The sequence below is a fragment of the Mesoplodon mirus genome, assembly GCF_964341445.2.
Source record: "Mesoplodon mirus genome assembly, chromosome: 3".
In the NCBI taxonomy this organism is placed as follows: domain Eukaryota; kingdom Metazoa; phylum Chordata; class Mammalia; order Artiodactyla; family Ziphiidae; genus Mesoplodon; species Mesoplodon mirus.
Window position 1 is genome coordinate 15,559,969 of NC_138978.1, and position 27,049 is coordinate 15,587,017.

The 27,049-nt window shown below is 51.1% G+C and overlaps 2 protein-coding genes across 3 annotated transcripts in view; both read right to left on the reverse strand.

Moving 5' to 3' along the window:
• Nucleotides 1-1,166: 1,166 nt before the first annotated feature.
• On the reverse strand, nt 1,167-8,179 carry CPLANE2 (ciliogenesis and planar polarity effector complex subunit 2). Of its 2 annotated transcripts, none has more exons than XM_082613992.1 (6): nt 8,011-8,179; nt 7,501-7,623; nt 6,044-6,196; nt 5,315-5,439; nt 4,877-5,013; nt 1,167-1,988 (listed from the first exon to the last, which is right to left on the reverse strand). In XM_082613992.1, the coding sequence occupies exons 2-6, from the start codon at nt 7,610-7,612 to the stop codon at nt 1,805-1,807; spliced, it is 711 nt and encodes a 236-aa protein (XP_082470118.1). In that variant the 5' UTR covers nt 7,613-7,623; nt 8,011-8,179; the 3' UTR covers nt 1,167-1,804. The 2 variants fall into 2 exon arrangements, with proteins under 2 accessions (XP_082470118.1, XP_082470117.1); XM_082613991.1 differs by having other exon boundaries at nt 1,855-4,637.
• Nucleotides 8,180-19,511: 11,332 nt separating this feature from the next.
• The window catches only part of FBXO42 (F-box protein 42), a 92,007-nt gene continuing 84,469 nt past the window's right edge, over nt 19,512-27,049 (reverse strand). Inside the window, exons 8-10 of the mRNA XM_082613282.1 lie at nt 26,611-26,667; nt 25,594-25,710; nt 19,512-25,080 (exon numbers count right to left, since the gene is read on the reverse strand). Coding sequence (XP_082469408.1) covers nt 23,965-25,080; nt 25,594-25,710; nt 26,611-26,667 — 1,290 coding nt within the window. The 3' untranslated portion in view covers nt 19,512-23,964. The remainder of the gene's footprint in view (nt 25,081-25,593; nt 25,711-26,610; nt 26,668-27,049) is intronic.

Sequence of the window (27,049 nt, forward strand, 5' to 3'; positions counted from 1 at the left end):
AATATAAAGCGCAACAATGGAGGCGCTGTCGGCGCGATCTGCGACCCTTCTCCGTCTTCTCCACTCGCTCTCAGCCCCAGAAACAGCGCCACTACCGTAAGTAACAACAGCGACAAAGGCAGTAGCCAACCTTTGCTGGGCCCTTAATTCAGTGCCTGGCCCAGTGCTAAATATTTTACACGCATTGACTTGTTACAACTCAGAAGAAGTGAGTGGGTGCTCTTGTTATCTCCGTTTCACAGATGACACAAAGGAATTACAGTGAACAGTCCAAAGTCACAGTTCTTCACCTTCCTTCTGGACCACGGTCCCAAGCCTCAGTCGGTCCCCTTTGCTCCCAGGAAACACCCCTTCTTTCTAGAATAGAACACCAACTCTCCCCACTTCACCTCGCCCCCACTGGCCCAGCCTCTAAGTCTGAGGTCACAGGGAGGGAGGGGCCCCCCCACCCCCTTACTCCCAGCTTGGGCCTCTGGGGATTTGCCTCCCCACAGCTCTGACTTGTCTTGGGCCCTGAGCCCCATGCCACCCTCTGGGCACTGCTCCCCCAAGTGTGTTTCATGGCACAGGGTGGAGGCCGGGGGTGGTGTCATGGCTGGCACCAGGCTGCCCTGGGAGTAAGGAGATCCAGGGCAGCACCAGGGAGTCCCACCCCCATTCTGGACTCACCCAAGGCTCTGGAGGCCTGCCCAGCAGCCTTTGCAGATCTGGCTTCCTGCATCCCCTTCCTCATCCTGGGAGCAGGCAACTTGCCTGGGGTTCTCCTTGTTGTCCACAAGGCCAGGCTTGGCTGGTGGCTGGCAGCAGGCAGGAGCTTCACTTACCAGCTCACTGTGGCCGGGGAAGGATGGGGGAAGGAGAGAAAGAGGAGAGGGAGGAGGGAGCGAGGCACCAGTACCGTATTTCCCCTCCTACAGGCAGCCCCAGGCTTCTGCTTGGAAAAGCAAGACCAGGTGGGCTCACGTGAGGGGCTGGACCCAGAAGACACCAGTGGGGGATGAGGGGAAGGGACAGTCCAGGGGAGAGGGGTACGGAGGGCTAAGAGCATCAGGGCTGCTCCATGGCTCTGCAGCCTTGGAGAAACGCCTGACCCTCTCTGGCCTCAGCCTCCCTATCTTAGTCCATTGGACTGCTATAACAAAAACCCACAAACCAGGTAGCTTACGAACAACAGAAATTTATTTCGCATGGCTCTGGAGGCTGGGAGTCCAAGATCAAGTCATCATCACTGTCCAGTTCTGGAGAGGGCCCTCTTCCTTGTTCACAGCCAGCACTTTTCCTCTGTGTCCTCAGATGGTGGAAGGGGCTAGGGAGCTCTGTGGCGTCTCTCTTATTAGAGCACTAACCCCATTCATGAGGCTCTGTCCTCATGACCGAATCCGCTCCCAAAGGCCCCTAACACCATCACGCTGTGGACTAGGATTTCAGTGTACCCATCTTGGGGGGACACAACCATTCGGTCCATAGCACTCCCCCTCTGTAGGAAAGGGGCTTGGGGAGGGAAGAAGAGGGGTCTGGGATGTCCTGACAAACAGCACCAGGGCTGGGCTGCAGCACATACACACCCCCACCCCTGGAGAAGCTAGTCCCTCCTCCTCCCACCAGCTTCCCTCTAAGGCCCTGAAGTCTGTGGGCTCCAGGGGCCGGGGGAGCAAACATGGCTACCCTCTTCCCAAGGATCCCCTCTAAGTCAGGGCTCATCCTTGAACCATCCTGGGGGCACAGTCACCACCCCTTCCCTCCAGGTAGTCTCAGGGCCCACAAAGGGAGCAGCAGGGTATTTGCCTTTGAGCTGTTGTAAGGCTTAACCTAACGGTGGAATTTCTGGCACCAAAATGGGGAGAAGGCAACTCCCCGACTTCCGGTGGCCTCCGGACACGCCACAGAATGGCCTCTGTCTCCAAGGCCCTGAGAGAGGAACTTTATCTGGAGTCTGGACCCTCTCCTGTGCAGGACCTACCACGTGACTGGTGGTGTCCAGTGGAAAACTATTGAAAAATTATTAAGGATTTCAAGATGGCAACAGCAGAGCATTAAACCAGGTGTGGGCCCCCCAGTGCAGAGCCCTGTGGACTACTCAGGTGCCAGGCCCAAAAAGCCGGCCTGAGTCCGTGTGTGTGTGCACACACATTCTCTTCTCATTTGCTTTCCACGACCCTGCCCAGAGTCCACTCTGCGGGGACAGCCACCAGCTATTAGGAGAATTATGGCTCTGCAGCTCCCTCCTCCCTCATGCTTCCAGTTCTCTGCACTTCGGTGGAGGCCTCTAAGGGGGTAGCCTACGAAATACTAAAGTGGCACTGGGCCTGGGCTCTGAGGGGCTGAGAAAGCAGTGTTGGGATGGCAGGTGGCCGGCTCCAAGCTTAGCACCGTTGTGGTCCCCACTTTGTTCTTACTCAGGGAGAAGGGAATTGTTTACCTCTTGGTTTGGGGTGAAAGTGGGTGAGGGGTCGATTCTCTGACTGGAGCAGTGCTAACCAGTGCCAACCAGTGCCCTGCTCTGCTGTGGGGAGGATCTAGGTTATTTCTCCAGAGCAACCTCTGGCTCTTGGCTGAGCTGGTGCCCAAGAAGGATGCTGAAGCTTTAAGGCCTGAGATAACTGGCTGGGATGTGGGGTAGCTGGCACCCACAACACACACGGGTATCCATAGCTGGAAGGTCACATTCCAGCCCAGAGGCCACCTTTGCTGGGTCCTGCCTTGCTCTGCCTGGTGGGTAAGGTCTACTGGAGCTAAGACCAGAGGGAAATGGGCCAAAGCAGAGCTGAAGGCAGCAGTGGGACACTCTGTGGCCTGGGAGCAGGATTCAGCCAGTGGGCTGTGCAGGCTGTGAGGCCTGGGTCCTGCCCAGCAACATTCCTCCTCTGGGACATGGGCTAAGCTCAGGTCTCAGCTCTGACCCTGAGTTGGGGGTAAGAAGGTGCTAAAATCAATGCTTTAGACCCTGGAAAGGTTGACAAACTTACAGGCAGTGCACAGGGTGGCCAGACTGACAAGCAGTGCCATGCAGGCCATCAGTAAGCGTAGGAGCGTAAGCCAGGGAGAGCATGCAGGAGCCTCCTGTGTGTGCCAGGAGGGAGGAGCGGGGCAGCGTTTTAGGGCAAGCACTGGTATGTGTGCGCACACGATCATGCGTGTGAGTGTGGAGTGTTCAGAGCTGCTTTCTCGAGAGGGGGCTCTGAGGGTCAGCTGGCTGACCTGGGCATCCAGGGCCCTTCCAGCTGGGTCAGACTCAGGCCGGCTCTCTGCCCAGGGGTCCATCTATGGGGCTGGAGAGGGTGTCACCGGGGAGGGAAAGAAAGTATAAAGGTCGGCTTTGTAGGTACCTGCCCGCAGGTGCCTGCAACTCTAGCCCACATTCACTAGTGTCTGGCTGATGGGGCAAGGTCACTCACCTTCCTGCTCCTGTCCTTGCTGGCCTCCTGCCAGCTCACGCCCTGACCCCCCACCTGGCCCAGTCCCTGCCTAGTGATACTTTCTGGTTCCCCCAGGCTGGCAGGGCCCTTGTCCTAAGCATAGCTTGACAGCTTCATGGTCAAAAAAAGGAATTCCAGAGTGAGGTGCTTGCCTCCTGGACACACAGGTGGACTACATTGCCCAACTTCCCCCGCTGCTCTGTGTGACCATGTGACTAGGTGCTGGCCAATGGAATGTGGGCAGAAATGAGGCACACTGTCCTAGGCCAGGTCCATAGAAACCTGCTGGGGGACCTTCCACCTGCACTCATCCCGTCTGCTGACTGGATGTTGATGCCCCGGGACAAACTGGGAAGAAACTCATTGAAGATGTCAGAGCCTGGGTCTCTGAATCAGTGTATAGAGCAGAGCCTCCACACCCACCTTCACCTCCACCTGACGTGAGACATAGAAAGAAAAAAACTTCTATTAAGTTAAGCCACTGAGAGTTCAGGGTTTACCTGGTACAGCAGATGGTATTACCTCAACTAACACGTACAGGCTCTGACTGAAGTCACTTGAGGTCCAGGGCCCAGCTGAGGCACCCCGCCTCCCCAGTCACACTCCATGGTTGCTGCAGAAGGGGGAAGGGCAGGGGGAGGCTGGGGAGATGCTTGAGACCTCAGGCCTTGCACACACAGTTCCTCAGTTTCCAGAAACCCAGACTCCTAGGGCGGAGGGAGGAGGCCAGAGGACAGCCAGATGCCCTCAGATGGCTGCCCTACAGAGCCTTGTGCCCCATTTCACTGCCAAGAATTCCACAAGGAAAGTGCTCTGGGGCCGGGAGCCTTCTCAGGCCACCATTCTCCCTGACTAGGACCCTCCGGCCAGTCCTCGGGATGAGATCAATATTCCTGTCCAAGCCTTGGGCCCTGGGTCCTGCTCTGGGTCACCTCAGGGTGGGGAGTGCCCACTCATCATGCCACCACCCCTCAGCTGGGGGGGTCCTCTGGCGGGTTGGGGAGCAGGCCAGCTGCCACCTGGTCCTGGTGCCACAACTGCTCTGCCAGGCCATTGAGCACATGGGCAATGTCGGCCAGCCCAGCCCGCCCATCCAGCGTGCGTCCATCTGCCAGCCGTCGCCCTGGCACACTCTTCACCCGCAGGAGGGGCAGCTCCCAGGCCTGCCGGAAGGCTGTGAGGTCACGCTCAGGCACGTCTGTGTGCATATACTGGTCAAATCTGGAGGAGGGTCAAGGAGCCTGTCTGGGCACCTCTGCTAACCATTCCATCAAACCCAGCCTTCTCCCTCCTCCCTTGCCCCCCACACCCAGGGTCTGGGGGAGGCCCTGTTGCAGCCTTTAAGATAAAGCCCATGGGGCTGGACCCCATAGCTGGGCAGAGGCAGGCTGCCCGACACCCTTGCTCCGTGCCTTGCCAAGTGTGGCCTCTGACAGTCCTGGGGGGCACCCAAAGGATACTTGGAGCCGATGACCATCCTGACCACACCAGGGGCCTCGCCTGCTACTCGGGCCAGCTGTCCAGGGAGGTCTTCAAAGGAGGCACGGTCAGTGAAGGAGAAGAGGAAGAGGAAAGCATCTGTGTTCTCCTGGCAAGCCTGGGGATAGAGAGGCTGATTAGAGGCTGATGCGAGGCTTGTAACCAGAACCTATCGGCTGCAGGGCCCTGAGAAGTCTCAGCACCATCCCTCCTTTCACAGACTGGGAAACTGAGGCCCAGAGCAGGGAGTGGCTGGTCCCAGGACAGAGCTCTCCCAGCCCGGGCAGCATCCTCAGTCCATTCATGCCCACTTCTGGCTCCTGCAGACCAGGCAGGCCAGGCTCAGATGGCTGTACTCAGAAGCCCACCTCAGGCAACCAGCCCCTCCTGGACCCACCCAGGCCCACCTTCCTGCTCACCGGCAGCATGTGATCAAACTTTTTGAGCGCAGACTCCCCGCAGTCCCAGAACTCAAAGCGGAACATGACAACACGGTCGCTGGCCTGCAGCTTGGCCGGCCAAAATACCACGGTGGTCTGGATGCCTGGGGAGGCCGGGGTCAGTCACTCAGCATGGGAGAGGCGGAGGTGGAGAGGAGTAGGGGGCCCAGAAGGAACAGGAAGAAGAGATATGTCCCTACCTTAATGGGTCCTCAGTCTGATGGGGAAGGCATAGTCCCTGACGTGGGAGAATTCTCAGTCCGATGGGGGAAACTGCCCTGCCCCAGAGGAGCCTCCAGTCTACCAGGGAGAGGCAGCCCTAGCCCTAGCCATGAAAAAGTAGTTTCCCTCTTGTGCACTGGGGAAGCCAAAGGTTCCGGAATACTCTCAGATATTGCAACATGATGGTCAATCAGCATCCAGTGGAAGGAAACAAGAAAGGAAGATTGGTGTTTTCTGAGCACCTACCCTGTGCCAGCTTGATGCTAGGCATGTTACCACAACTATCGCTAGTACCAACCCCACCACAACCCCAAGGGGTTGGTACTATTATCCCTTTTGGACAAAGGAGCCAATGTAGGCTCAGAGAGGTGAAGTGACTTTCCAAGGTTGCAGAGTAAATGGTAAGGCTGGTTACAAATCCCAGCTTATGTGGTCCAGGGCGAGTCTTTTCTCCACCCCAGGGAAGGCCTCCTCGGAGGGACTCACCAGTGGTCTCGTGGTGCACCACGGGCACCTCCAGGCCAGCCAGCTTGGCCACCAGCGCTGTCTTGCCCACACCACTCTTCCCAGACACAAAGATCTTGTAGCGGGCGGTGTCAATGGCCACAGGCGGGGGCAGCACTGGTCGCTCGAGCAGCCCTGGGGCAAGAAGGGATCCAGGTGGGGTCAGGGAGTCACCGTGCACTTGCCCCATCATACCTTGGCTGTACAACCTCATCTCTTAGGGCTTTTTCAGTGCCAACCAACCATTCCCTATACAGCACCCATGACAGAGGCCTGGGATACAAGCAGCATCCCCGGAGGAGAAGCTCTGCTGGGGACACCTGTGCTCTGTGAACTGGGCCAGTGCCTACTCCAAATAACACTATTTTTCAAAAAAAGTTTGATGCATGAGATGATTTTTATTATTTTATTTTATTTTTTGCTGCACCACACGGCTTGCGGGATCTTAGTTCCCCGACCAGGGATCGAACCCAGGACCCGGCAGTGAAAGCACTGAGTCCTAACCACTGGACTACCAGGGAATTCCCTGAGATGGTTTTTATTAATACTATCACATATCCTAGATTTCCCACAGGTAAAAGAAAGGTTTTTCCTAATTCTCTCCTCAGTGGAGAAATATCAGCAAAAGTATTCTTAACTAATATAAACTCCTTAGAATCAATACAGTGAGATATTTATGAATGTTTATTTATTCTTTTTTTTTGATCCCACCGTGCAGCGTGTGGGATCTTAGTTCCCTGACCAGAGACTGAACCCAGGCCCACAGAAGTGAAAGTGCCGAGTTCTAACCACTGGACCGCCCTGAATGTTTTAATTTAAAACTTGCAAAAAATAAAGTCTAAACTATGATCCATCTATAGGTGTAGGACCTGAAAGTCCTAAATTGTGGGTTGCCCGTCACTCTCTGGTCTTAAGCCTTCTGGTGTTTTGTCTCTCCTGGCCAGAGCTGGACTCCTGCAGCCGATGCCAGGCCCCTCTGCTGGCCTGTCAGCTGACCTTGCCTGGGTGAGTTAGCTTCATCCTGGGGAACATGAGTGTCTTATCCTGGAGACAGCAGGATATGGAAGAGGCTTGTCTCTACTCACTAGGGGATCTTGGACAAGTCTGCAACGTGCTGTTGAGAAGGTTAAATTGGAGTCCATTGTATAAAGTGCCCAGCAGAGGGCCTGCCACCAGGTGAGGCCTCAATCAACAGCCTCTCTGGTGACAGTGGTTCCTGGCAGGGTTTTGGCTGTTTCCATGGCTCTGATGACAGAATTAACGCTAAGGAGGTTTGGGGGTGGGGACCCCAGGATAGGGCTTCTGGGGTCCCCAAGGTTGAGGAGTGCAGTGGAGAAGGCCCTCAACTGCCCTGCTTCTCTGCTCCACGCCCCCACCACAGGGGACACTATTCTCCCCAGGGAGTGGCAGGTGACAGGCTGGGGGAGGGGGGCACTTACCAAACACCCGCCGGCGGTTCTTGCGCAGGATACAGGCCAGGTACTCCTTGCCCTCGGCGCTCTCGTGCCAGTCTGGGACAATCACTGAGCCTGGGGCGGGTAGTCTGGCCATGGCTGGGCAACCTGACGGGGAGGGGAGATGGTAGAATGCTGAGAGTAGGGGATGGGAGAGGGTAACTGTTCTAAGCTGTACCTGTGAGGCCTCTTAACCTGCCCTCGGACTCTCCCCTGGAGCCCCAGCTCCCTCCTTGGAGGATGGAGCAACTGTGGAGCCCCAACCTTCTCATTATTACGACTAACATTTTTGGAATCCAAGCTCCCTTTCAACATCCTGAGGGGTTACACACCCCCGTCCCCCTCTTATCACCCAGAAGGTGCAATTCCATAGTCCTTTCTCCTCCGTATTGCTCCCTGGGGGACAGCCATCCCATTATTGCCCCAGAGGGCATTTACACAGTCCCTAGTTCCCTTGTCACCCCCGGGGGCGGGGTGGGGGGGAGTCACACAGACCTGCTTCTCCTCTGCCTCCTGGATCCTGACTCCCAGGACCACCCAGCCCTCACCATCAGCAGTCCCCGCGGGCGAATGGGCCCGAGTGGAGACCGGCCCTTTAAAAGCCCGCCTAGCGTTCCCGCCGCTCAGCCCGCCGGGGCCAGCTTCCGCCCTGCTTGCGTCCGGCTTCGGCTCAAGCCAGCCCAGGCGCCCGGTGCTTGAGGCGCATGTGCAGAGGCTGTTGTCATGGAGACGCGGGGGGCGGGGTTGGGCTGCCGGGTTCCACGTAGGTCCTATGTGTGCAGCCACCCCGGCTCAGAGACACCCTGGACAGGGACTTGCCCTCTGGGCCATGGATCCTCTTCACATTGCTCAGTCCCAGCCCCAGTCTTTCCTCCAAAACTTGATCAAATCCCCCTTCTCCAGGAGCCTTCCCTGCCTCTTTGCTCCTCAGTTTCCTCTTCCATAAAGTGGAGGTAAAATACTGTTACCTCCTAGGGTTCTTTACAACACTGCCTGGTCCATAGCAGTGCTCAATAAGTTTACTTATTATTGTTTTACTTATTCCTGCTCGGCAGGAACTTGATATGAATTAAACACCGCTGGCTTCACAGATAGGGAAAAAGCTGCTGAGAGATGTCAACGGACTTGCTCAAGGTCTTAAAAATGAGTCAGAGGCTCTCCAGTCACTCATTTATTGATTGATTGATTGATGTCACTCATTCAACAAATAATAACTGAGCGCCTACTGTATGCCTGGCCTGTTCCAGCTGCTGGGAATACAATGGCAACAGGAAGTCCCTGCCCTCCTGGAGCTGACATTTCAGCACTGAGGCCATGAGCCCTTCTCCACTGTTCCAACACTGGGCATCAGGCCTGTTACCCAGAAGATGGGTGGTCAGTAAATGCCCATTAGTTGGACAGGACGCAAAGTGGGTCATTACTGACAGGTTGTCTATTACACTGTTTTTTTTTTTTTTTTTTTGGCTGCGTTGGGTCTTCGTTGCTGCATGCAGGGTTTCTCTAGTTGCGGCGAGCAAGAGCTACTCTTTGTTGCAGTGCGCAGGCTTCTCATTGCGGTGGCTTCTCTTGTTGCGAAGCACAGGCTCTAGGCACACGTGCTCAGTAGTTGTGGCTCGTGGGCTCTAGAGCACAGGCTCCGTAGTTGTGGCGCACGGTCTCAGTTGCTCTGCGGCATGTGGGATCTTCCCGGACCAGGGCTCGAACCCATGTCCCCTGCATTGGCAGGCGGATTCTTAACCACTCTGCCACCAGGGAAGTCCTCTATAAGTTAACTTTTATTGAAGGCCAACTAAGTGCCAGAGAGTGGGGGCTTTACAGAGGTTAGCTTGTTTACTTCTATAAACAAACTTGTGGAGTAAATATTCTTCTTCTTTTCTTTTACAGATGAGGAAACTCAGAGACAACGGGATTGTCTGAAGTCACGCCATACAGGTGGTCAGTGGGAAAACTAGGCTCAGAACCTAGGGTTCCTGGACTCTGAAGGATGTCTTTGTTCTGCCAGATTGGGTCTTGTGTTTTTAAAACTTTGACCCCAGCCACTAGGCAGGCCATTCCTAGTAAAGCTGAAAGCAGCCAGAGGGCCATGAACCCACAAATCATTGAGGTCCATTATGAGGCCCCAAGGGGGTAGAGGGGACAGGGCACTTGCCCGCAACTTGCTTGCACTGCAGCTAGGCGGAAATACAACAAATTAATAACCATTCCTACAGGATTCTGCAGCTTGAAACCATTGCCTGTACTCCCAGGTCACTCAGTTCCCCTTCCTGCAGTTCCTAGCGCATCTGCCAGAGTCGGGGTTAATCACAGCTGTGTGGAGTTCACACTGTGGACCCCGAGTACCTCAGTCACAGGCCTCAGATCTGATTTATCTCTGGGTTTCCAGACTTCACATCCAGCCCTGCCCGGGCTTGGCTTGTGGAGGGCTCAGGGAGAGTGTGAGGAAAGGGGGCAACTCGACAGAGTGAGCTTACTAGTTAACCTGGAGGCCAGATAAGATGTGAAGTCCTCTTGGGCACAGAGAGGGAGGCTGGCGGTCAGAGGAGATAGTGGCCGGAGGGTTGGGGGGATCAGTCTTCACTGCCCTCAGGAGCTCATGGAGAAGACACTCCAGTGAGCGTCAGGAGCCTGTTCAAAACATGGATTCTCGGGACCCGACCCCCAGGGATTCTGCTTCAGGGGGTCGGATGGGTCTGTGAGCCTGAACACTTAACAAAAGCACTGGGCAGTTCAGAAGCTGGGCTCTGCATCAGTCGGCTTGGGCACCACAGACGGGGTGGTGTAAACAACAAAGTGCCTTCTCACAGTTCTGGCAGCTGGAAGTCCAAAATCAAGGTGCCAGCAGGGTTGGTTTCTAGTGAAGACTTTCTTCCTGGTTTGCAGGCAGCTGCGGCCTCACAGGGCCTTTTCTCTGCTCACACACACCCTTGGTGTCTCCTCCTCTTTTCATAAGGACACCAGTAATATTGGGTTAAGGCCCCACACTTATGACCTCATTTAACCTTAATTACCTCCTTAAAGGCCCCACCTCCAAATAAGTCGCATTGGGGGTTAAGGCTTTAACACGCGGTGGGGGTGACGCAATTCAGTCTGAAACAAGGCCCGAAGACCTCCCTGAGCATGGTCACCACTGCTCGGGACAGGAAGCCAGTCGGGGGTTGCAGCCTGGGAGTGGGGTGGTTGGAATTGTGTTTCAGAAGGATGCTGTGAACATGGCCTAGTGAGTTCCTCTCTCCTGTGCCTCTTTGACCACTAAATTGTGTGTCCCCTTAAGGATCTCCTCTTTGGGTCTCAAGTGAAACGGGTGGGCCATCCATCTAAAGGCCCTTCTAGTGTAGAACCTTCGGATTAATCCACTCGTTTTTTCATGGTTTGGTCTTCTCCCCAGATGCAGCACCTCCTAGACAAGGCTCCACAAGGCCTTGAGAGGAAGATCTGTCAAGGCAGGGACGCAGGTGGCCCAGGAGGGCAGACACACACAGAAACCTGAGGACCTGGAGGGCAGGGGTGGGGGTGGGTGGGACGCCCAGGGAGTGTAAGTGGAGAAGGGACACCATCGGCTTCATGTTTCCATCTCTTGCTCGGATGCTACAGCTGCTTCCTTCAGGGCTTCCCTGCTTGCCCTCGGGGACGCCACACAGGCACCAGAGTGATCTTTTTGCAACATAAATCCACTACTATCACACCCATGATTACAGTCTTCCAGTAGTTTTCACTGCGCTCAGAATAAAATCCAGACTCCATGCCTTCCAGGCCTTCCGTGACTGGCCCCTGACCACCTCTCGCTTTCATTTCAACTGCCACCCTCTTCCCCTGGCCTACCGCACTCCAGCGACTCTGGCCTTTTCCTGTTCCCACTTAGGGCCTCTGCGTTGCACCCCACCCCGGGAGCCCCCTGCACCACCCCAGTGCCTCACATGGATGACTGCTCCCTGGCTCAGGTCTCCTGCACAGAAGCCTTCCTCCTCTACACTCAAGGATATGCCCGTGCACCCCTGGCTCACTTTCACATTGTCCTTTCTTGATCCTGAAATTTTAAAACGTACTGTCTGTCTCCCTCACCTAGGACATAAGTTAGGATAGGGGCCTTGTCTTTTTGTTCTGTTATATCCCTGTATTAATTTCCTAGAGCTGCAGTAACAAAGTGCCACAGACAGGGTGGCTTAAACAACAGAAATGTATTTTCTCATTTCTGGAGGTTAAATATCTGTGATCAAGGTGCTGGCAGGGTCAGTTCCTTGGCGCGGTGGTCCCCAACCATTCTGGCACCAGGGGCCAGTTTCGTGGAAGACAATTTTTCCACGGACGGTGGGAGGAGGGGATGGTTTCGGGATTATTCAAGCGCATTACGTTTATTGTGCACTTTATTTCTATTATTATTATGTTGTAATATATAATGAAATAATTATCCAACTCACCATAATGCTGACAGGAGGTGGAGCTCAGGCGGAAATGCGAGCGATGGAGAGCGGCTGTAAATACAGATGAAGCTTCACTCACTCACCCGCCACTCACCTCCTGCTGTGTGGCCCGGTTCCTAACAGGCCATGGACCAGTACCAGTCTGTGGCCTGGGGGTTGGGGACCCCTGCCTTGGAGGGCTGAGAGGGAAGGATCCATTCCAGGCCTCTCTCTTTGTCTTGTCGGTAACCATCTTCCCCCAGTGTCGTCACACCGCCTTCCCTCCGTGTTAAGTCCCTGTCCAATTTCCTGTTCTTATAATGACACCAGTCCTACTGGTTTAGGGCCCACCCTTAATGATCTCATTTTACTTTAATCACCTCCGTAAAGACCTTATCTCCAGGACTTCCCTGGCAGCCCAGTCGTTGAGACTCTGCCCTTTTACTGCAGGGGGTGTGGGTCTGATCCCTGGTTGGGGGACTAAGACCCTGCATGCCGTGTGGCCAAACAAACAAACAAACAAAAACTTATTTCTAAATATGACATTCTGAGGTACTGGCGGTTAGAACTTCAACATATGAACTTTTTCCAGGGTGCGGGAGACATAATTCTGCCCATAATAATCCCTATTACTTAGAATATGTCTGAAATACAGTAAAAACTTAATAAAAATGTGTTGACTGATTGCCTGGCTATGGCTACAACATGAAGAATGGCTTGAACGACCCGTTAGGAAGCAGGGCAAACATTCCAGGCACGAGTGGATGAGGACATGTATTTGTCAAATATTTATGGGCACTCACTGGGAAGACAACGGTGAAAGAGATACAAGGCTTGCCCTTGTGTAGTCCACATTCTGGCAGAGACTGGTAGGCAGGGCAGCAGGGTAGAGAGGATTCTAGTCGGCAGATTGAAAATGTCCAGATTAAGTAAGTCAGAAAGAGAAAGACAAATACTGTATGCTAACACATATATATGGAATTTAAGAAAAAAAAAATGTCATTAAGAACTTAGGGGTAAAACAGGAATAGAGACAGAGACCTACTGGGGGTGGGCTTGGGGATATGGGAAGGGGGGGGCTGTGACGGGACGGGGGAGAGGCATGGACGTGTATACACTGCCGGGCGTGGGGTGGATGGATGGTGGGGGGTGGCCGCGTGGCGCAGGGGGATCAGCTCAGTGCTTTGTGGCTGCCTGGAGGGGTGGGATGGGGAGGGTGGGAGGGAGGGAGACGCAGGAGGGAGGGGATGTGGGAACAGATGTATATGTATGACTGATTCACTTTGTTGTACAGCAGAGACTAATAAAAAAAAAAAAAAGAAAAAAAAAAAGAAAATGTCCAGAACGCCTTTAAATACAGGATTCGGGGCTGGAGCTGCCAAATCATCCCCAGGGAGTTCTTTTTAGGCTGGGATGTGACAGGTTTGTGCTTGGTGGCAAGGCTGGTGTCCTCGACCTGGACAGCCTCGGGTCAATCCCCTGCTTAAAACCCTCTAACAGCCTCCCACTGCACCTGCTGTCCACACCCCTCCCTCACCACGGCCTACAAGGCCCACCTGTGCACTCTGCCCCTACTCGACACTCCAGCCACACTGGCCTTGCTTCTCCTCCTTGAACTTGTCAAGTTCACACCAACCCCAGGGCCTTTCTTCCTGTTGTTCTCTCTGCATGGAATGCTCTTCCCCCCATCTTCGCATGGCTGCTGTTTCTTACATTCACGTCTCAGCTGAAATGTCACCTCAGAAAGGACACTCTGATGAGCCCGACCCCATCACATTCTGTCACATCCCATTTTTATTTTCTTCATAGTATTCATCTGGAATAATCTTTTTTTTTTTTTTTTTTTCGCAGTACGCAGGCCTCTCACTGTTGTGGCCTCTCCCCCTGCGGAGCACAGGCTCCGGACGCGCAGGCTCAGCGGCCATGGCTCACGGGCCCAGCAGCTCCGCGGCACGCGGGATCCTCCCGGAACGGGGCACGAACCCGCATCCCTTGCATCGGCAGGCGGACTCCCAACCACTGCGCCACCAGGGAAGCCCTGGAATCATCTTGCTTAGTTGTTTACACATTTGTCTGTCCCTTCTCCTGACCCTCCACTGACATGGAAGTTCCACGGGGCAGGGGCAGGGCCTGGAAGTGCCCCCTTACAGTGGGTACTATATATCTGCTTAATGCAGGAATCCACGCTGGCCAGACACCTCCCTCTCCACCTCCAGATCCAGCTGGCCACCAGAGGCTGATTTTTCTCCCGTTTCTCATCTCTCGTCGTTGCCACTGTCTGGGTCCGGGCGCCCATTCCTGGGCTCCGCCTCTCGTCCCCCATCTCCAATTCACTCTCCAGTTCTGTCCACTCGTCACACTGACCTCGAGGCTCTGGAGGGGCCAGTCACAGCCGGGTCTCTGTGCCTTCGCACAGGCTGCTCCCTCTACTGGAAGACCCTTTTCTTTCCTTCCTCCAGCACTTGCCAGAATCCCTCTCATCCTTGGTTCTTGTGGATCCCAAGCACTTCATCTGACTCCTCTCCTTCTATTTGGAGCAAGTACAAGTTTTTACCTTCACTGATTCAGACATTTAAGAAATACAGCTTTGTTTCCTCGGACTCAATTTAACCTGTCTCTGCTATGCAGACATTTTAATCCAGCAATTTCCTGGCAAACTTAGGTTCAGTGATTCCTCATACAGCTTAAACACTCAGTCTTCACAAGGCTGTTCCTTTTCATCCCCGCCTCCTCTGGCCCCGGGGCTCGTGTTCAGTGGGGTGGCGGGGAGGCACTTATCCAAGTGCCAGGGAAGCATGGTGGAGTGCGGGTGGGGTACACAGCCCTCAGATGTCATCCCTCCTGGGCCTTTGTGGGCCTCCTGCTCCAGAGAGAGCTCTCCTCTGTACCTTTGCCATGGCCTCATCCATGCTGGCCTCTGTCACAGATGTTCTCTCCTCCCACTGTAGATCCTGGTCATGAGCTTCTGTCCCTGCTACCTCGGAGGGGATGACCTCTGGTCACTCTGCATTGTCCTCAGCCCTGAATGCCGGCTCCTCTGGACATGCCAGACTCCCCACAGCTTCTCTCACCCTTCCTGGAGCACAGGGAGTCTGTCTTCCCAGTCTGAGGCCTGTAGCCCTGCATATTCTGCATTACTGCCTGCCAGAGGCCAGGCCTGGGCACCCCCGACCTGGGATCTCCCAGAAAGGCTCGGTCCTCATCTGCCCTCTGCCTCAGTTTAGCAGGATGAGGCCAGGACAAGGAGAACAATTTCCTAGTTCTCTGGCTTCTCAACCGTCCTGCCCCCTGCTGGCTGTGTTGTTCTACTGACTTCACCTTCTCATCTTTTGGTATGACATAACTGGACTGTCTTTTGGCCTCAGCAGCTCAGGATTTGTAGTCTTTGTTCAGCCAAGGTGACACTCCCTGATGTGTGATGAGGTTGTGAACTCCTCCAGGGGCAAGCCTCTTTTTGATTTATCTGTGCCCAGTGCCTCAGGGGTCAGTCCACGTTCAGGGAACGTGTGCTGAGAATGAGTGATCCCCAGGGCAGTCCTGGGCCCTCCCAGCCTTGCCAAGGAGTGAGCAGAAGCCCAGGTCCCAGGGCCCCAGAGCAGGAGCTTCCTTCTTCCTCCCAGGCTTCTGTCTGACAAGGCCTGGCCCTCATCCCTCCTTCTCTTCCCTGCAGTAGGTGGGCAGACAGGCTCCCTGGTAGGGGCACGGCACACTCCACCAGGCCTCTTAGGCATTTAAAACTTCAGCTCAGCTTTGTGCATACTGACAGGGCCCGGGCCCAGAGCCCAACCCCATGGGCAAAACACTGGCTTTCCCACAGCCGGGGGCTGGAGCAGAGAGGGCAGGCCGGCCAGCTTCGGGATGGTGCTCAGAAGCGTGGAAGAGGCCAGAGAAGGGGTCCTCCCCAGGCTTTACCAACAGAGGTGGAAGAGAAATGGGCAATTTTCTCTTCTAGCCCATTTAGTTTCCTTCTCGAGACACTTTCCTTGACAAGACTGTCAAGGAGGACTTGAAGCCTTTCACAGGGTGCCCCCAGGTGGTCTTTTGAGGAACCACACCCATGCCATAGACCAGCAATTATTGCTGGTTCCAGGTGAACTGTAACCTGTGAAGCCAGCAGCATCATAACCGTTTTAGCTGAGGCTCAGAGAAGTGGGATGACTTGCCCCAGCTCAATGAGACAGGAAGTTTTTGAACCGAGGTCTTTCCTGGTCCAAAGTCTGTGCCTATGTCCCTGTCCTGCAGACTCTCTGGGAAGTTCTAAGTCCACAGAACCACGTCTCAAGAATTGAAAGGGCATACAGAGGCCCCTTGGTCTCATTCTTGATCTGATGCATAAGTCATCTCTGTCATCTCCTCCTATACAATTTACCAGTCTCTGCTTGAATACTTCTATCAATAGTGAAACCATTACCTCATAAAGAATCCACAAGAATGCTGGACTGCTTTTGTCAATGGTATATTGTAGGGAGAAGGGGATAGTTACGGCCATTGAGAGCAGAAGGCAGACTTTAGCTGGAGATGCTCCCCTCTTCCTGGAAGAGGTAAGAAGGGTAAACCCCAGTCACCTGTGGTGACACTACAAGCAGAACAGCCTGCAGGATTTCAAGGTGATGCCTCCTGTACTACCCGGACCTGAGGATACTCACAGCCTGGTCTTTCCCAGGTTCCCCAGATGCGGGGGATGTGAGGCGAAGTCTGGGGCTGAGGAGCCAGCTCAGGGTAGTAATAGCACGTGCAAGGCCTTTGTCTCCTTGTTGGAGTCAGTGATTCCTGCACTGCTTCCCCACAGGGCCAGCTGGAGGAGAGCTGTAGAGATGCGGGAAGCGGACAGGACAGTGCGGCATTGCCCTTTCTCTGGCTAGGTGCTGTGATTCAGACCCAAATGTACACAGGTCTCTGGCCCTTTAGTACCCAGGGAAGTGGCCAGGGAGTACTGTGCTGGGACTGCATGGGAAGGCAGTGGCTGCCAACTCCTGCAAGGCCTGGGGTTGAGTCGTGGCTCTTCTCTGCGCTGTGATCTCCTTGACATTAAGGTTTCTCCTCAAGTTGGCAAGTTCCCTCCTCTCTGCTCCACACGTCCTCTGACGTGGGGTCAATCACACTGCTGTCTTCATACTCTGACCCTTCCAGAGCAGAAGCCTGCTCCTCAGTAGTTAGGAGCATGGCCCCTGGCACAGACGGACTGAGTTAGGAAGCTGTCAGGGAGCCTTATGGGACTGACCCATCCTGCAGGCTGGGCCTGTGGGGTCTTCCCGGACCACCAATCACTGCTGGCACCCTACCCACCGAACATCACCTCCTCTACAACATCCCTTAGTCTGACTATCCAGGCAATGCTTGAATTCCTCCAGTGATGCTACCCTGGTTCCACTCATTTACGTAGAGCTCTGACGGTACAAAGTTCTTCCCAATGAGCCTTCTCTAGAGCTTCTACCTACCGGACCTTGTTTAGCACAACAGAGCCATAAGGAGCAAGCCCAACCCTTCTGCAAGGGCAACTGTGGAAGCATCCAAAACAATCCTTCTATCCCTACCACCACCAAATCAGTACCTGCCAGCACATGGGCCCTCTGTCCCCAGACCCTTCCTCACACCATGGTCTAGTTTGCTATATGCCTCAAAGTACAGTAAACAGAACAGAGAATCAGACCACATGTTGTTAGAAATGGAAAAGTTTCATCTTGCAGCTTGGGAAACACAACTGTGCAGACAGGATGAGACCTGCAGGCTTACAGCACCTGAGCCTGGGATAAGGTCAACATTCAGTATGCACTGAATGAAAAGAACGTAACGGTGCTTGGCGCAAAGACCCAGGGGTATAAGAAACTGGCACATACTCAGCAAGTGGCTTCAGGGCTGTAGCCCCCCCACCCTCCTCCTAGGCTCCCACACGGGTGGGCAGACTCATGTCATCAGCCCCCAAATGATACTAAGTGTGCCTTTTCTTTTCTTTTTTTTATTACCTACATGAAAACTGCTGTCCTTCTCTTCCTTTATCCTTTAAATGTAGGAGACACAGGAAATTGACCTAAATCTGATGGAATCTGACTTCTTTTGAATGTTTTTTTAAAAATATTAATTAATTAATGTATCTATTGCACAAGAAACACCTGTGGTTACTACAGAATATACATGAGCAAAAAAAATACTAAAATTAGCTATAATTCTACCACTTAGAAATAAGTCTGAAGTGGGTCTCTTGTAGACAGCATATATATGGATCTTGTTTTTGTATCCATTCAGCAAGCCTGTGTCTTTTGGTTGGAGCATTTAATCCATTCACGTTTAAGGTAATTATCGATATGTATGTTCCTATGACCATTTTCTTAATTGTTTTGGGTTTTTGTAGATCCTCTTCTTCTCTTGTGTTTCCCACTTAGAGCTCTAAGTTCCTTTAGCATTTGTTGTAGAGCTGGTTTGGTGGTGGTGAATTCTCTTAGCTTTTGCTTGTCTCTAAAGCTTTTGATTTCTCCATCGAATCTGAATGAGATCCTTGCCGGGTCATCTTGGTTGTGGGTTTTTCCCTTTCATCACTTTAAGTATATCATGCCACTCCCTTCTGGCTTGTAGAGTTTCTGCTGAGAAATCAGCTGTTAACCTTCTGGGAGTTCCCTCGTATGTTATTTTTTGTTTTTCCCTTGCTGCTTTCAATAGTTTTTCTTTCTCTTTAATTTTTGTCAATTTGATTACTATGTGTCTCAGCGTGTTTTTCCTTGGGTTTATCCTGTATGGGACTCGCTGTGCTTCCTGGACTTGGGTGGCTATTTCCTTTCCCATGTTAGGGAAGTTTTCGACTATATAATCTCTTCAAATATTTTCTCTGGTCCTTTCTCTCTTCTCCTTCTGGGACCCCTATAATGTGAACATCTTTGCATTTAATGTTGTCCCAGAGGTCTCTTAGGCTGTCTTCATTTCTTTTCATTCTTTTTTCTTTATTCTGTTCCGCAGCAGTGAATTCCACCATTCTGTATTCCAGGTCACTTATCCGTTCTTCTGCCTCAGTTATTCTGCTATTGATTCCTTCCAGTGTAGTTTTCATTTCAGTTATTGTATTGTTCACCTCTGTTTGTTTGTTCTTTAATTCTTCTAGGTCTTTGTTAAACATTTCTTGCACCTTCTCGATCTTTGCCTCTGTTGTTTTTCCGAGGTCCTGGATCATCTTCACTACCATTATTCTGAATTCTTTTTCTGGAAGGTTGCCTATCTCCACTTCATTTAGTTGTTTTTCTGGGGTTTTATCTTGTTCCTTCATCTGGTACATAGCCCTCTGCCTTTTCATCTTCTCTGTGAATGTGGTTTTTGTTCCACAGGCTGCAGGATTGTAGTTCTTCTTGCTTCTGCTCTCTGCCCTCTGGTGGATGAGGCTATCTAAGAGGCTTGATGGGAGGGACTCCTAAGTGTGCCTTTGAATCCAGGCGAATCCTTCACGAGCTAGAGGCTGAATTCAACTGGCAAACCAAAGAATTAAGTCCAAAGGGAGACGAAACTACTGAGACCACTCTGACCTGATTGATGGCAGCAGCTGCTACGTACTGCTCTCGAGGCAAAAGCCTCAGAGGTTCTCATGGTGACATGTAAAAGACGACTCAGACAACTGTAGACATGCATAATCTTTAGTATGGCCATGCTCCTAACAATTTACACACATTGCCCAGCACTTTCATTCAAGATCACGTATTTTCAAGGCCTAATTATACATAACAGCCACCATTTATTAAGCATTTATTATGTGCCAGGCACTGTGCTGGTGCTCTTCATATACAACTTTAATTAATCCTCATGATCCTATAAAATAGAAACTATATTTATAGATAGGAAACTTGTATCCAAGATTAAGTAGTAAACAGCAGAAGGCAGAATTAGCCACAGGCCTATAGGGCTCAGGCCTGTGTTCTGAACCCCCATTTGCTATGCTGTTTCAAGACCCGGAGGCCCTGTGTCCTCATCTTTGCTTAGGAGGTCAGTGACGGCGTAGATGTCATCCTGGTCCCTGGGCCTCTGCTCCAAGCTCATCACCTCTCTTGGGTCTCCAATGCAGGGTGGTACTGAGGCTCTGAAACACTGAGTCCTTCAAGCATGATGGAGAGAGCTGCTTTATTAAATGACGTCCTCAGGGACGGGCAACCTCCTAGAGGAGTATCTTTCCAACTACCTTGCTTCCAACTTCAATCTCCAATTGCTTTTCATCACAGCTTGCTTGCTTTCTTTCATACTAATAAAACAGTTAAGACAATTCTATCCATTTTGTTTTATTTGTTAAACTGCTAAAAAGTCATTGGGGAAAACATAAACGAAAAATAAAATCGACAGAGATTTAAATATCAATGAAATCAAATCCACTTTTCATTCCTACACTGTAATGTGCCTAAAACGATCATCTCAGGGCAAGCCACCCAGGACCCCTGAGCCGTATGGGAAACATCACTCAGAGCACCAGCTTCCTCAGGGCACAACAGGTGGGCACTGACATGAACCCTGGTTGGCGGGAAGGGAGCAGAGCGAGGAGAGAGAGTACAGTGGAGCCAATGCCTAAGGGTTGCTTTCATTTGACAATGAACATGGTGGAGGGAGCCACTTACTGGTGACCATGCAGTACATGCCTTCTGCAGTTCATGGGGAGGCTGCATGGGGTACAGGCTTTGAAGTTCGGCTTCCTTGCCCCTGGGTGTGTTCAGATCCTCCCCACTGACTTGTGCGCTGGTAAGAGACCACAGATAATGCAAAGCAGAGCACATCACCATACTAGGATCACTACAAGGACAAGGACAGACAAACCAACCAGGAATGTCACTCTGAAGAAGCAAAGCAGAAGGAAATCCAGAAAAATAAAGTGAAAGGAAAAGGAAGCATCCCTTTGTTCTCCATCAGCTGGTGGCTTTCTGTCCTCCAAAGTCAAGACTTCAGTTGCTTTTCTTTCTTCTTCCTCTTCTTCTGTTTTAAAGAGTTTGGACACAGTTCCTAGGATAGTTCTTGGTTTCAGCTCTTGATAGAAAACTCAAACATTAAAATGAAATCAATCTCTAGAGGGCCGGGAGGAGAGTAAGCCCAGTATTGCCTTACAACTAAAATTTAAGCTTGTTTTGATACCAAATGTGTGCTTCCAAATGTATGGTGGGTGCGGTGGGTGGGTGGTGGTTTGCGGAACCCACCACTGAAGTGTAGCAGCAGGGCAGAAATATGAGCAAAAATACAGAACCCTCTCTGCTGCACAGCCTGCAAAATGAGAAAACAGCAAGCTCTGTTCAAGAGGATGGGAAGAGACTAAAATTCTCACGACATCAGTGAGGTGGCCAGTGGAGTCAGTGTGACATGGGGGCTCTCAAAGGCACACTTGCAGGAATGGAAGGGGGTTAAAGCTTCAAGTAGAAACAAAATGTATTTTAAATACTTAAATATGGATAAATATTTACTTTAGGTGCTCCTGAGGGTTTAAAAAAATATTTTGTCTCATTTTCCTCAGTGAATTTTAAGACAAAATTGGCATCATGTCAAAACCAGAGTTGTGGTTAAATCTGATCTGACTGAAGCATCCATGGCGCTGTGGAAAGGGTCACCTCAGCTGAGACGCCTGAAGTTCCACTGCATGGGGCGGCTTCACAAGGGCCCGAGGAGACAATCACCTTGACTATGTTGAGTCACTCTCCCAAGATGCACGGCCACAACGCCCAGGAGCCACCAGGACCAACACCACCAGGTGCGGAAGAGGCAGGTTTTCCTTAAAGAGCTGTAAACAGACAGTCTGGTTCCAAGTGGCGCAGGTAATCCTGGGATGCCATGGAGTTCCGAGGAGCCACGTTACTTTCTAAGAGAATCATCATCTCTGTTGCCTGCCTACTTGGGGAAAGTAGAAGGAATCAACAAGTTAACAGCTGGCTTAGGAAGGCCACAAGACAAAAGGAAAGATTACAAAGTTGAGATTCTGAACTTTCAGCCTTCCAAATACTTTATATTGAAGTAGGAACTGAGTTTGGAGGCACTGTCCATGCACAAATGCAATGTCATAAACAAGGTTCAGCAATAGCAATGATGCCAAAATTGCTGATCTTCTAGGCTAGCTTTCTCTTGTGAATAAGGACTCCCGCGTGATCAAACAGTCTTTGCCAAAGAAGGACTGGCAACAGGCCCAGAGCAGAGAGTCTGGAAAGCTAAGTGCTGAGCTCTGAGCAGTTGGACACCACAGTAAGTAGGCACATGGTAGTTTCCTCATCTAAGAGAGCACATAGAGCAGTTTCTGGAACACATACCCCTCCCCATGAGCTGGCCCTTTCCTGGGCTTGGCACCAGGGGCGCTTTCCCACCAAGACCACATTGTAGAGCTAATGGCTAGGGGAAAGGATTTAACATGACGTTAACAGGAGAAAACAGACTTATCAGACAGACTGCTAAGAGCTGGCTGAGAGCCAGGACCCAGGGCCAGCTGTAGCAGGCTTGCGCTTGGGAAATGCTAACAAGAAAAAGGGGAGTGTGGGGATGAGAAATGCAGTGTTTTGAAATTTAAACCCTAAAGGCAAAATAAAAATCCTCTTTCTATTGATAAGAAATCACCAAAATAAACCACATTTAAGTGGTGCCAATGTCTCCTATGTCCAGGCCATGGTTTAGACACTGGTAACTTGTAATCTCCTGTGCCAACCAAAAAAAATGCTCTGGTTGGTTATACCTTATCTCAGAAATGACATGAAAGTAAAAACCCAAGCCTTGTTTGGGTGACAGGTAAACATGACAATGACAAAGAAGGAGCTGCTCCCAAGGTCAGCCATGCATCAAAGAGGCCAAGCACATGATACTCAACCCAATCACCAGTCAACAGCCAGGCAGAAAAATGCATGTCACAAACAAGGGCAAAAATCATTTCTAGAAGGAATTGTTATTGGGATTCTCTCCCAAGATCAATTTCCACATTCTATAAACATGGATGGGTGTGTCCAATGTGCTTTGGAAATAAAAAGAAGCCCATGAGGTAAAACAGTATCTTTTGATGCTTCAAGGATTTCTCATGATACTGGCATCTCAGAATTCCCTACTGGTCCCCTAGTGACACCAGAAAAAGGATTCCAGAAATATTTCTGAGAGATTTCTCTGGGCACCCAAGCTTAATAAAAGAAAGTGCGAAAGGTTTTAGGGCTTAAAAAAAATCCACATATTAAAGAAAAAGAGGGAGGGAGGGAGGGAGGGAGGGGTGGGGAGGGAAGGAGGAAGGGAGGAAGGAGGGAAGAAAAGCAGCCTATAAATAGAAAAGGCAGCCTCTGAGGATCAGGTTTTAAGGGAAAGAAAAAGAGAACAAATGTGGGTTTTGGCAACTGCAACGAAATATGATTGTCAGAAAATTCCACAATCAGACACCAGAATGTTTTCTGAAACATGGAGAGAGCAAAGACCAATGGACACTAGGTGTTTCTGCATAAACTTTGTTTCACGATGATCCCGGCACACAAACGTGGAACAAAATCCCTTGTTGGGTAACTTTCCTCAGTCACAAAGAGCAGAATAGGGCCAGGCATAGGGCATTACTGCAAAGAGAAGTTTTCACAGGTCCTCTGCGGGCGGGGCAGGGCGGGGAGAAGAACAGTTTTCTACAGGTTACTTTTACCCTGCCAGCCCCTGAAGCATGGGAATCTGAAACCTCTAGTCGTGCATCTTACACATGCCCTTTCTTTTTCTAACTCTAAGAAGGCCAAATAAGATTTACAGGTGGCTCTTCAGTTTCTTTAGTAAGGTTCTGGTATTAATCTATTCCCTAAATTCTTGGTCTAGTTATCAGCAAAGTAGAAAAAGGCAGCACAGCCTCTGCTAAAACACAGCAACAATTTTATCTGAACCAGGATGGAGATCTCTCCCTCTTTGTAAACAGAGTTGGCTATATAATATATATTTATATAATTCTTTTCTTTATGAAGATTTGATCCCAGCCTGGAGTGAGTGAGGTTGGGAATTGGGGTTTGGTTTATGAGAGCAATTTTGTCCTTTGTTTCCTCAATTCTCAGTCCAAATGCTTGCACGCTGGAAAACTCCAAATTAAAAGCCACAGGAAGGGACAGGGTTTTAGAACATATTATCTCTTTGCTCGCACAAAGTACAAGGCGTTTGTTTTTGGATAGTACTTCACATTCTGCTTCTTGTCCATGAGTCCTCCAAATATGATGAGTTCACCCCTGCCTTGTACCACTGTATGCAGGCTGGTTTCGGGAGGTCCAACCACAGAACTGCTATTAAATACTTTCCATTTGACTCGCCCCTTCTCCTTGGTGTCTTTAATGTCCAGCACGTACATCTGCATGGGCTTGCAGTTCATACTCTGGTACAAGGGTTTGCCAACATTTAGGGACTGTGGAGGGTGGTGGCCCAGGCGCCGGGCAATGGGAGGTAAGGAATGTCCATCTCCTTGGGCAGGCCCTGGGCGGGGAACGGGCACTGTTTCTCCACTGCTCAGGTTCTGGCTCCCAGGGGAGCCTGGAGAAGACCCCAGAGGAGGACTTAGTGCTGCGGAGGCTGGGGGGCCTTTGGACGACATTGCTTTGATGGCTTCTAGGCTCCGACGCAGGGCACCTGGGGAAACGGCTCCTGCAAGGGCACTGGCCACATGCGGTGGGGTATGCACACCATTTGTCTGTTCAGGAGGGTGTCTCAAACTTCCCCCAACTGTTCTGTTGTCCACACCATCCATATGACTGCTACTGGAAGCAGGTTTCGGATCCCAGTTCAGATCCATTGATCCTAATCTTAGATCTTTCTGATCTGGTAGTGACCCTCGTCGGGGGGCCAAAGAAAGTCCCACTTTTAGGTCATATCCTTCAGTGGTGGATGGAGTGCTAGGAGATATAGCCTGTACAGGACTGTCCAAGGAAGAGCCACCTACAGCTGCTGATCCTGGAGATAAATTCCCACCATTGAGGATGGGAGAGCCATCGCCTCTGGCTGGGGAAAGGCTTCCTTCTCGGGAACTTGAGGGGGTCTGTCTTTGCGCTCTGGGCCTCAGTGTTCCCCAGCGGCCGTTAACACAGGGAGCTTCATCCATACTCCTTACCGGAGACTGAGAGCGGTATTCTCGAGGTTCGGGAACTAGGGCTGGAGGAGTGGCACTGATAGGTGATGGGCGGGAGTTCAAACTGGGGCTGAGTGGGGCTCGCCCACTAGGAGCCTGGCTGAAGACCACCACGCACTGCCCTACCTGGAAGACAAAAAACCTGTGCTCAGTTCTGATCATCCATTTAACCATCAAACATTTTGTCATGAGCATCTGGGATGTGCCACGTGTTTTGTAGGTACCTGAGATGTAGAGATGAAAAGAATGCAGTCTGCCCTCTAGGCTCGATGTGGGGATAGATGGGAACAATTTGTTGCTACAGGGAGACATGTGCTACCGTTTGAATTATCTCTACAGAATAGGGGTAGAGTGGAGGAAGGAATCAAGTATTTGTTTGGGGGACCCTGGGGCAAGTTTTAGAGACAAAGAGATGCTTAAAGCTGGGGCTTAAAGGATAAGTGGGGCCCATGTTAAGTTTTTCCATCTAGTGGCTCATGTATGTGAGAAATACCCAAAAAGCTATGGTCAATGTCCACCTCTTTTGTGACATCAAGGGGTTTTCAATTTCCATACAAAGTTGCTTGGAAATCTGATGAGTTAATTTGGCTTTAGAGTTTAGGACCTCTCCTTCTGCTGGCCTGTCAGTTCCCTACTTACTCGGCAAGCTGGATGGCACCACAGTTCTGGGGCCCCATGGTCTTCATTTTCTACCTTGAGTGGTTGCCAGGCCCAGGGACCTGAGTGCATGTGCAACAACCAAGCATCCTTGAACAGCTGTAAGAGAAGCACCAACAACAGGACTCAGGTGTGGTACATGTTACAAAACACATACACACACAGAGCTGGAATCTCAAAGTTGTGCTGTCTGTCATAGAGCGTGTGAATTCTTCAGAAAGAATAGCAAAATCTCTAGCCATTCATTCATTCATATATTACCACTGGCCTGGCACGTGAAATTGTACTTGTGACCCCATGAATCAATTTTAAGTGGTTTTGAATTTTGCCTGTGGTTTTATGTGTGTGTATGTATCTGTGTGTGTACACTGATGAAAGGGTAGATAATACATATCCAGAATGTCTGAATCTGCATTCTTTTTTTTTTTTTTTTTTTTTTTGCGGTACACGGGCCTCACACTGTTGTGGCCTCTCCCGTTGAGGGGCACAGGCTCCGGACGCGCAGGCTCAGCGGCCATGGCTCACGGGCCCAGCTGCTCCACAGCATGTGGGATCTTCCCGGACCGGGGCACGAACCCGCGTCCCCTGCACTGGCAGGCGGACCCTCAACCACTGCGCCACCAGGGAAGCCCTGGATCTGCATTCTTAAATAAATTCCGTGTGAACTCTGGCCATTATCCATCTGCTTTTCTGTCCCACCCCTCCTTGAAAAAACGACAGCAGCAAAACTTACAGCCCAAAGACTAAGTGGGAGTTAGGGAGACTGCAGACAGGGATATGCAATAGACGAGTGTCTCTGATGAAAAGCTTCCCCCGCAAAAAGAGAGTGGAGGAGAAGGCCAGAAAATGCAAAGGCTATATACCCAAAGTGGAAAAGGTATTTTCTAAATAAAAGTGCTACAGAAATGGCCTCGTACACTTTTACAAGATGAGACAGGGGGAGCAAGTTTTGAATACTTAGCAGCACGGGCATGGGAACGCCACACCAGCAATACTCACAGCGTTGGGACCGCCACACCCGCCAAGGATTAAAATAGTTGCATCATCTATGACAATCTGGGGAGAGGAAGAAATTTAAAATAAACCTACAAAGACACAGGCATCTGAGCTTCCTATACTTCAGTGGTAAATGAAAATAGTCTACTCAGCTCCCAAATGAGGGTATTCTATTTACCATAAGATCTCCATTACCCAAACCATGTCAATTCTGATCCTCGTAAACAAATTACTGATGATTCACCTGAATGGATTCTTTGTTGATCAAACATTATTAACATGAGAGTGCCAACCACATAAAATGCAGGGTTCTCTTGAAAAATAAAAAAGCAAAGTAAATGCTTTCAGGAGAGGCATAATATAAAGCCAACAAAAATAATTATAACCCATTAGAAGTTGAAAAATAAATACCAGCCAAAAAGAATGATAAATTCTCCTTGGC